At 48.3% G+C, this 10,174-nt stretch overlaps 2 protein-coding genes across 2 annotated transcripts; both read right to left on the reverse strand.

Moving 5' to 3' along the window:
* Positions 1–4,525: 4,525 nt before the first annotated feature.
* Positions 4,526–5,013, reverse strand: ETH_00003710 (uncharacterized protein; the record flags this gene model as incomplete). Its single annotated transcript, XM_013374959.1, is given in 2 exon segments — positions 4,526–4,759; positions 4,777–5,013. The coding sequence occupies 2 exon segments, from the start codon at positions 5,011–5,013 to the stop codon at positions 4,526–4,528; spliced, it is 471 nt and encodes a 156-aa protein (XP_013230413.1).
* A 63-nt stretch (positions 5,014–5,076) lies between these two features.
* ETH_00003715 (uncharacterized protein) lies at positions 5,077–5,598 on the reverse strand (the record flags this gene model as incomplete). The annotated part of the gene is made up of 1 exon (XM_013374960.1): positions 5,077–5,598. A coding segment is annotated over one exon (522 nt), but the record flags the coding sequence as incomplete, so codon positions are not given.
* Positions 5,599–10,174: the final 4,576 nt, after the last annotated feature.

Genomic DNA, 10,174 nt, shown 5'->3' on the forward strand with positions numbered 1-10,174 from the left:
ACATCGCTGCTAGACATCTCTAAGACATACTCTCTGCTCGCCACAGTTAATAGCGGACACGGAAAAGAAGCAATCCTGTTCAGATCATCGCAAGAACCAGCGCGGGAAAGCTCGGAATTTTCGGTACAGTGCAAGCTCTGGCCGACTTGCAGCTGTTCCAGGCCACAGGCGTGCAACAGAGTTGCAGGAAAACAATGCAGTCCTTCGAGACACGGAATGCAGTCTTCCGTAACACCTGTGCGCACAATCACCGTATGCGAAACATTTGGCACTTCTGACAACGCCCGAAGGAGTTTGTAACAAGGAAAAAACTCGATGACCCACGTAGAAAAAGGAATTTGTCAGGCGTACGATAATGGGAGGGGGAAAATTCATAGACTGTATTTTGCATGGGATGTCACGTTCCAACTGCTAAACTGACGTAACCACAAGGATGGTACACCAAACGAAGTCATGAAGGCGTGGAGCGTCTGAGCGAAACAAGATGTGCATGCCTGCCTACAAGAAAAAGGTTCAGACTTTACAGGTTCGTAGAGTTCTGGGAGTTATCTAATGTACTGAAGCGATCATCAATGGATACGCTAGAAGCTTTTTGCGGGGAAAAGCATATCGAGTATAGAACATAAGATAACACCCACCAAACAACTATCGGAGAAGAGAAGCGGTACCCTGATGTGTCCCGAGGGGAATGCAAAGCCACCGTATTCAGTGCCAGACGTATTGCTAAGGTTGCAGCCTTTTCAGTAGCCAGCTAACGCACATGCAGAGCATGGGATTTCGAGAAGAAGATGCAGCGTTTCAGTCCTTGGTACACCATTCATCCCGAGCTTGTTCGACGAAACACTCAAAGTGCCTGCCCAAAGCGACGCTTTGGAATACAAGAAAACGCCTTTAGTCATTGTCTTGAAGGTATCCTCACGCAAACGCTCACATGGAGAAAGGAGTGCAAACGCACCGTCTGTATTTTGGAAAGGGTGCGTCATCCTCAGTATTTCGCGATTCTCAGCGCGTATGGCTATACCTCGTTTCACGCCTACTTAGGGCTTTATGCAACAGAGTGATGGAACACTGTTCTTCTGCGGTTCATTCAGGGTGGAGAAGTGCAGCAAGTCTTCTGACTGGCCAAGGCAGAATGATCATGCCAAGATGCTTCTTTAGTTGGCGAAGCCCACAACATCCCTCCAAATTAGTGTGCCAATATGAAGGGATGAAAACAATGGGAGCATATAATCGCGCCTGTGTTTGTATTAGAACAAAATGCTCGTTCACAACGCATCTCGTATCTGGATGTTGAAAGCTTCTCACGTTTGTTGGCGATGGTGTCGTTCAATGATATACACCTAAAGTGCTGACGTCATTCGTAGCACAAAGTGCAATTTTGCGCTCAGCATTCCTCGGTCTCATCACCTGGGTGCGTGGCATTGGAGGCTGAATTCGAATATCTTCGAGAGATCTTTTGGAGCCGATGGGATAATCAGAGCGTGCAGTGGCGATGCTTGTAGCCTACGGGAGCGGCAGCGTATCGAGAGCAGAAATTATTCGCCGCAGCACTGGCGCGATGTACTGGTCCTCGCCGCAGTGCGGGCATGGTACTATGAGCTGGAAAGCCTAGGAACCGCATGTCGAGCAAACGGGAAGCTGTGGTTTTGACATTTCGTGGCAATATGCATAGCTCGGGTAAAACTAAAGATATGAATGCATGCGAAGCCGGCACTGGTTGCTGTCCAGTGCATCCGGCTCTCTACTGTAAATGTATGGTTTACACATCGGCTTAATGTTCGTTTCGAGATTCGCTGATACGCACTTCATGATAACGACTGATAGACTGGTTGGGGCCAGTAAGATCACACTATTCTAGCTGTCAAACAGTTGCAAGGACAGAAGTAAGCCATCATGCAAGTCCATGAATGCATGCCGCGTGTGAAGGAAGCCAGATATGCATGCCTGCCGAGGTGTAGAGGAATCAGATTTTACAGGCTCATAGAGTTCTCGGAGTTTTCGGATGTACTGAAGCGATACTGGACGGATGCCGTAGAAGGTGTATGACGGAAAAAGCATATCAAGTATGGAACATAAGATAACACCCACCAACCAACTATTGGAGAAGAGAAGCGGTACCCTGATGTGTCCCGAGGGGAATGCAAAGCCACCGTATTCAGTGCCAGACGTATTGCTAAGGTTGCAGCCTTCTCAGTAGCCAGCTAACGCACATGCAGAGCATGGGATTTCGAGAAGAAGATGCAGCGTTTCAGTCCTTGGTACACCATTCATCCCGAGCTTGTTCGACGAAACACTCAAAGTGCCTGCCCAAAGCGACGCTTTGGAATACAAGAAAACGCCTTTAGTCATTGTCTTGAAGGTATCCTCACGCAAACGCTCACATGGAGAAAGGAGTGCAAACGCACCGTCTGTATTTTGGAAAGGGTGCGTCATCCTCAGTATTTCGCGATTCTCAGCGCGTATGGCTATACCTCGTTTCACGCCTACTTAGGGCTTTATGCAACAGAGTGATGGAACACTGTTCTTCTGCGGTTCATTCAGGGTGGAGAAGTGCAGCAAGTCTTCTGACTGGCCAAGGCAGAATGATCATGCCAAGATGCTTCTTTAGTTGGCGAAGCCCACAACATCCCTCCAAATTAGTGTGCCAATATGAAGGGATGAAAACAATGGGAGCATATAATCGCGCCTGTGTTTGTATTAGAACAAAATGCTCGTTCACAACGCATCTCGTATCTGGATGTTGAAAGCTTCTCACGTTTGTTGGCGGTGGTGTCGTTCTGTGATATACACCTAAAGTGCTGACTTCATTCGTAGCACAAAGTGCAATTTTGCGTTCAGCATTCCCCGATCTCATCACCTGGGTGCGTGGCGTTGGAGGCTAAGTTCGAATGTCTTCGAGCTAGGTTTTTTGGAGCCGATAGGATAATCATACCCTGTCCTGGCGATACCTGTAGCCTACAGGAGAGGCAGCATATAGAGAGCAAAAATTATTCGCCGCAGTGCTGGCGCGATGCACAAATCTTCGCCGCAGTGTTGGCATGGTACTGTCAGCTGGAAAGCCTAGGAACCGCATGTCGAGCAAACGCGAAGCTGTGGTTTTGACATTTCGTGACAATATGACTAGCTGGGGTACAAATAAAGATATGAATGCATGCGAAGCCGGCACTGGTTGCTGTCCAGTGAAGCCGACTCTCCAGTGCAAATGTATGGTTTCCAAATCGGCCTAATGTTCGTTTCGAGATTCGCTAATGCGCAGTTCACTGGCTGCTGGCCACCTGAATACTGTGAATACTTTTTACCTGCACTTCCCGATGCGCAGCAGATCTAGATCATTTTTGAGCACCTATGTCTTTCGATACCTGTAAAGCTGCTGCAGCTGCTTGGTGGCATTAAACGTTTTTGACAAGAGTGCCCTAACGGGATCAGCCTAGAAGTCTGCGCAGAAAGCAGTGCTGTGCATGCAAGCCTCACTCTCTGCCAATGCGAAGCAGTGCAGGCTGCCGGGGCGCCACTGCTTCCTGCTGCAGCAGTAAAAGCAAAATGCTTCTGCAGCAAAACGCTAGCTAGCTAGCTCAGCCGAGTCCCGTGCTAACGCTGCGGAAAGCCTTCTGTGCTTGTTTCACTTTCATGCCTTGCAAGAAGGGCCTCTGGCGGCCTGAGAAGGGCGAAAACACTTACCACCAGGCCGCCAGAGACCCTTTTTGCATGCCACGAAGCTGAAGCAAACACGGAAGGCCTGTGCAAGTTGCCACTTGAATGTTGATTCTGGCCTGAGCTTAGCCTTCGTTGGACACCATCTGCAAATAAGTGGAGAAAGAGTTTCAGAAAGTCGCAGGAGCTAAGCTTTTGTGCTGAGAACAAAACATTTGGGGCTTTCCAAGCGGCAGAAATAAAATGCATTTCGTGGTTTTTGATACCAGGTATGCTTCGGTATCTCAAAACTTGCATGCAAATTGCAAACTTTAATCAACTTCAGTAGTTCAACAGCTGAGAGCGGCTTCTAGCTGCGACGCGAAATGCACCTAAAGCTAGCAGCAGCGCCGCGAAGGCGACCCGCTTTTCTTTCCAAAAGGAAAGCTGCTGGTGCTGCTGCTGCTGTTTATAAGGTGAAGCCCCGTTTGCAGGCAAGAACTCAAAGGACAAAAGATTGCTTGACAAACTGAAACACGGTTTCTGAGTTGCTTTTCCAATTCGTGCGCATTTAAAGTTCAGAGACAGCGTCTTTCTCTCTTGCGAAAAGAAGCAGCAAATGCTCTGAATAAAACAATTTTTATGAGACAGGAATAATACTTTGTCTCAGTTGCTTTAAGCACTTTGTCTTGTTGCTCAGAATGCATGCACGCGTTTCTGTTGGAAAAGCCAGGAGCCCGGCGTCCTTATTTGCAGATTTTGGGTCTTTTCCGAACTCTTTCGCCGCGGTTTCTTGGCGTCGTGAGTTCCCTTTTGTCAATTTTTTAATGAGTTATCAATTTAAACCTCTTCTCTCACTACTTTTGGGATTTGAATTCAAGTTCCAGTTGAAGATTCAAAGTTCCTCCTTGGGGGCTGCAGCCGCGAGGAGAAAGTCGCCGATCATTTCCACTATGGGGGGCCCCATGTAGAGGCGCCTGCGGTCGAGGGCCTGGGGCCCCTCAGGGTATAGCACGACGGCAGGCAATTTGGACTTGAGGTCAAAGTCAATGAGATCATTATGTTCTGCGTTGAGTTGAGCGAAGAGGAGGCGGCCGCGGAGCTGCTGCTGCTGGCTGAAGCCAGCTGGCTGAAGCCAGCAGCAACTTGCTTCCAGGCGTCGAGGAACAGCTCGCAGCCAGGGCAGCGGGGCTCGTAGTAAAGAACTGCGAGAGGAGCCCTTGGTGCTCCATGCAGAGTCTGGAGGAACTGGTGGTGACTCACCTCCTTCACAGGTCCCCCCGGGCTCGTAGCGCTTAGCCGGTGAGACCCGAAGTGCAGCTCTCGAGTACCCCGGGCCCACTGCTCAAGAAAGGCTTCGAGGCTGTAGAAGCTAAGAGGCATGCCCAGGGAATACTGCAAAAAGGGAGGGGCCTCTCTTAAGACCCCAGAGGCCCGCTGGTAGGCTCAGGGGTTGGGCCTGGGGTTTTCGAGGACAGCCCCGCCCCAGGGGGTACTGAAGAGGGCCTCAGCCCTGGCGGCCTCTTTGAGGCTCGTGCGGGCAATGTGGAAGGCTAGTTGGGATTTGTATTTCTCGTAAAATTCCATCAGAAGCTCCGCAATGTCTTGCAAGTTTTCAAAACGACTCACCTGTACAGACAGCAGCGCGCGGCGGCCCAGCAAAGGGCCCGTAGGCACTTCGCCGTAAAACACTTTCCTGTTTTCAGCCTCCAGCAGCAGCGCCAGCACTGCTCGCAGCTCCCACAGGGGTTCGGGGGAACTGAGAAAAGTTTCTTCGCCCAAGTCGAAGGGCAGCAGCTGTCTGTACACCCGGAGTTCTTCCTTCTCCGCCGCCTCCACAAACTGCACTTTGAACAAAGTCGACTTCGACGGCAGCTGCTGCCGCTGCTGTGCCAGCTGCGCCAGCAACAGCGCCCCCGCGCTTCCCCGGTGGACCCGCGCGTGGACCACTGGTCCAATGGGCGAGGCCTGCAACTCCCGTCGAACGCAACCGAAAATTCCGTGCTAAAGGAATAATACTCTGAAAAACAACTTCGCAATGAATTTCAGTAAACCGCTTCCCTGAGGGTGTATACTTGTCATATGCGCTGGTACTTCTCAACTGCAAAATTTTACTTCCTGATATGTTATGTTGCTGATTTATCTTTCCCTGCAAACGTAAAAGCAAAACTGTCCCCGGAGAGAAAGCATCACGAAAACGTCGAAACAGCGCAAGTTCACTTGTTTGGCCAAACTAAAGGCCCTAATGCGTTGCTACATAGTATAAGTTAGTGGCTACTCCTACAGATCTCGATATATCATCTGCACATCCCTGTAGCACACGAGCACGCTTCATGAATGCCGCCACCCCTTTTCAGGGTCGACGATCTCTCATGAGCCCCACACTAGCTTTTTGAGCAATAAACACAACAAATCGCTTCATCGGTCCCTAGCATACGCTTAAACTTTTATCGAGTTCGAGATTCTTTTCATTGATTAGCAAGCACGGTGTCACACAAGAACAGAATAGCCAACGTGGGTAAAGTTTCCGATCTGATGTAGCTTCCTTCTTAATGCCGAGAATTTTTTACTCTCCTTGGAAACAGCTCGGTGTCGGTTCAGACTCCAGTTACCTTTTATGATCACGCCGCTATTTGAAAAGTGTCGGCACCAACAATCTGTTGAGACTCTGTTGCGCACTAGACACTTTATACATAAGCAGTCATCAAAAAGCTCAATTTTTGGAGGCAAAGCTGCCTGGCAGTCAAAGCAAGTGTGCCCAGAGCTGCCAAATTTGCACTATGCAGAGATCGCACTTTGAAGACAGCCACTGTCGCCACCACGTTCTCCCGAAACGCACATTCTGCTTCAAATCCTCTGAGTCATTTACCGCCGCTGAGAGAGGCTGTTGCAGTTTTCGCCTGCTAGTGTCCTTCAAGGTGTACGGAAATAACGCAAAGAGATGTAGACCCTGGATAAACCGGTGTGAGCCAAAAACAATACTAATTGCATGCGTCACTTACAATAAGGAGCCGCAAATTTTCCATCAGGATGATGGCTTTGCTGAAAGCGAAGAGATGCATTGAAGCTGGTAGTATAAACAAGTGCTGTATCCACTTTCTGTGAAAATGTCCTAATTACGGGTGTCCTTGCCTATTCTGAGGAACCCAAAATTGCCTCCTTAGATGGTGGGGAATACAATTGTAACAACACTTCGTATTGTGAGGCAGTAAACATCAGCTACTTGGCAACTGCTAGACCAAGACAAGCAAACATGGAGTCAACACTGCGAATGTGAAAATGTCTCAGATCCGACGACGCTCCTTGATGCACGCAATCCTATACTCTCGTTAGAAATAGCTCGGTGCCGATCGGAGTCCGGCTGTCCTTATTGATCAGCTACTTGCTGCATGCATCCACGGAAGCCAAAAAATTTGCGGGAGTAGAGTCAAGCTGTCCATTGGTGTGAAAAATTGTTTTCAGCAGCTGGATAAAAGAAAAAAAGCGTTGGCATCCACGATCTGCTGGCATTGTGTTACGCACTACGCCTGCACCATCAAAAATCCAGCGTCCGTAAATTAGACTTATAAAATGACAAGCCACAAATGTTTCCGAAGGCTGGCAGTTTTTCTGAAGGCGAAGAGCCGCACCAGATGGCTCTTGAAGCTGGCAGTACGAACAAATGCTGCACCCACTATCTGTGGAAAGGCCCTAATTATGGGCGTCTGGTAACATGCATATTCTGAGCAATCCAAGGTCCCCTCATGAACTCTCCACACCACACAGGGCACGCCAAAACAAAACCATGGGCCGATTTTAGCAAGGAAGGAGTACGCTTGCACTGAGGGTAGTTGTATGCTGATGCTCCCACTTTCGCTCCTTCCCCCAAGTCGTTCCGGAAGGTCAAGCTTAACGACGATTTCTTTCCTTGCTAGTTTCCTAAAGGATGTTTGCCGCCTCGGCTGAGATTACGCTAAATTGAATGGAACCCACTGTCCCAATTTACTTGCGCGTCACTAATTAGATGGTGAGGCACACAACTGCTACAACCCGTCGTATTGCGAAGCGGGAAACAGAGACCAAGATAAGCAAACATGGGAAAACGCAAGGACAACGAATGTGGAGAAGTCTCCGATCCGATAACGCTTCTTGATACCCGCAATCAAAGTTCGTAGAGCCTACATTGGTGTGAACAGTTTCTCCCAGCAGGAACGGGGTAAAAGGAAGAATGTGTCGACATCGACGATCTACTGGCATTCTGATACGCACTACACCTGCATCATCCAATATTCTGAATGCAGCAGCAGCAATAACTCTAGAGTAATCTGTATCGCAAAAAGCCGCCGCACTGCTTCAAGCTTATTCTTCTGCCAGGAGATCGTTCTTTTCCGAGAGGGGCTCGCCAGTTGTTGGAGCCAGGCAGTGGTGTTCATTGGCTGATTACCTCATAGTGTAAACATTTCATTAGAGAATTCGTGTTTGATTCCTGTCTTGCAGCTATTCGATATTGGGCACACACTTGCATGCTGCCCGATTGGGTAACTTTCTTTTGCTTTAGGCATCTAAAGAAAGACGCGCACTGAAACAAAATCCCGCGATATGCCGTTTTGTACACTAGTGCATAGGCGAAAACAAATGCAGACACTGCGTGTAAATACAGCCCTAATTCTCTGCTGCCTTGTGAGTTAAGCTGTCACGGTTGCAACGGGTGCTGCAACTCGCATCTTGAAATGTTGCAGGTACAACTATCATTAGCCGATGCATTACTACTGAAACTCACGAGCTGATGCAAATCGAGCCAAAAAAAGGATATACACAACTAGGATTCTACAGACAACCATCTTTGTGAGAAATACCCAAGAGTAAGCTCCTACAAAGTACACGCTGCACCCTAAGGCAAAAAAACATCTATTGTTGAACCTTTTCTCGAAAAGTAAGAACGGAGCATAAGCTCGGTGAAAAAAGCATGCACATTGTGGCAAGCAGCTGTACCTATTGGAACAAGTCAACTGCCCAACACCTTCAAGAGCAAAAGCAGGCAGGACGTACGTCCTTTAGACGCCCAACAAGCTTTTGAAATGGTGAAAAGCCTTTGAGGACGGTTTCTAATTGGCGACAAGACTCTAACAAAGCATTTTTTCCCCACGGGATCACGAGTAGCCGCGCACGAAATTCTCAAGAAAGAATGACAAAGCTTCACCCTCCATTCCATCAGCTGCAGCAAAAAGGGCAGCTTCGGAGAGTTTTGGGGGGGTAACAAGCTGTATATGTTTCGTCACAGAATATCTGCACTATGGGCGTCTTACAGACGCGCACGCCCTGGGGGTTTTCTGACAGTCACCCATCAAAAATAGCGGTCTTGTCATGATTTTGAGAACTTCATTCCATGCGGAAGTCACTGTACACTGAGTCATCGGCAAAACGGTAATCCATCACTGTACACTGAGTCATCGGCAAAACGGTAATCCATTTCTTTGTGGCGTTCACCAATTTCATGCAGCTACTCGTCAGCATCTGCATTCGCAGAGAACAACAGCCCCACTCAAATGGCAGATTTAAGCTAAAACAAATATGCTGACACAAAGTTCTAATTATGCAAACAGCAGCATGATGGTACTCGCTACAAGCACTAGGGTCCCGCAGCAAACAGGCGAAATACAATGCTTAGTTCCGAATAGACATAACCATGCAGAAATATCGTACCGGCTGAAATTCCAATGTCAGCTGCTTGACGCCAAGGAGATTAGAACGAAACACCTCTGTCCACTTTCAAAACTTAGGCCACCCCGTCATGTCGAAAACATGAGTGCTTTTCTTTGTGGAATTCATGATTTTCGTGCAGCTGCTTGTCAGCTTCTGCATTAGCAGGCTGAGATAACAAAAGCCCAACTCAGGCAGCCGATTCGAGCTAAAACCCATATGCTGGGACGAAGTCCTAATTATGCGAACAACAGCATGGTGGCACTCGTTATGAGCACTAGGGTCTAGCAGCAAACACGCTAAAGAGCGGCTTTACCGCCAAATACACATAATGGGCCCATGGGCGTACGTTTTGTTTGTTAGTGGCTGTGTGCATACTTTCTAGAAGGCAGGGGCGTATTAGGTTGTTTGTTAAGCGGTTCGTCTTCAGTTCTGCTTGCTGGCGCTTGGGGCTCCTTTATATTCTTTTGCAAGGCTCGGGTAAAGACTGAGGAGCACCAGACAGCCGGCGTTGGCCATTTGCTTATCTTTCAACCAGAAGCGTATGGATGGAACGGTTGCACATTTGGAATTGGAGGCTACCTTTAGTTTACTGTAGCTCTGTAAGTGTGTGGCCATTGTGAAAAACGACACAAATTGTTTGCTAACGCCCTTAAAATGCGTTGCAACGTGTTGCTGCAAGTACATCAGCAAAGGCTTTGTTAACGCATCAGCACAATTTTTCATTTGTCCGTATTATTGCTGCAATCGTTACATGCAAAGGACGTGTGTCGTAACACTGAGCACTTGCAACAGATATTTTAAGGGTCTCAATGCTCTCGGTAGGACTATGGTTAGCAATCTAGCAGCCAAGACTACAATTATT

The sequence above is a fragment of the Eimeria tenella genome, genomic scaffold (assembly GCF_000499545.2).
Source record: "Eimeria tenella Houghton genomic scaffold, Eth_scaff24, whole genome shotgun sequence".
Taxonomy (NCBI): Eukaryota; Apicomplexa; class Conoidasida; order Eucoccidiorida; family Eimeriidae; genus Eimeria; species Eimeria tenella.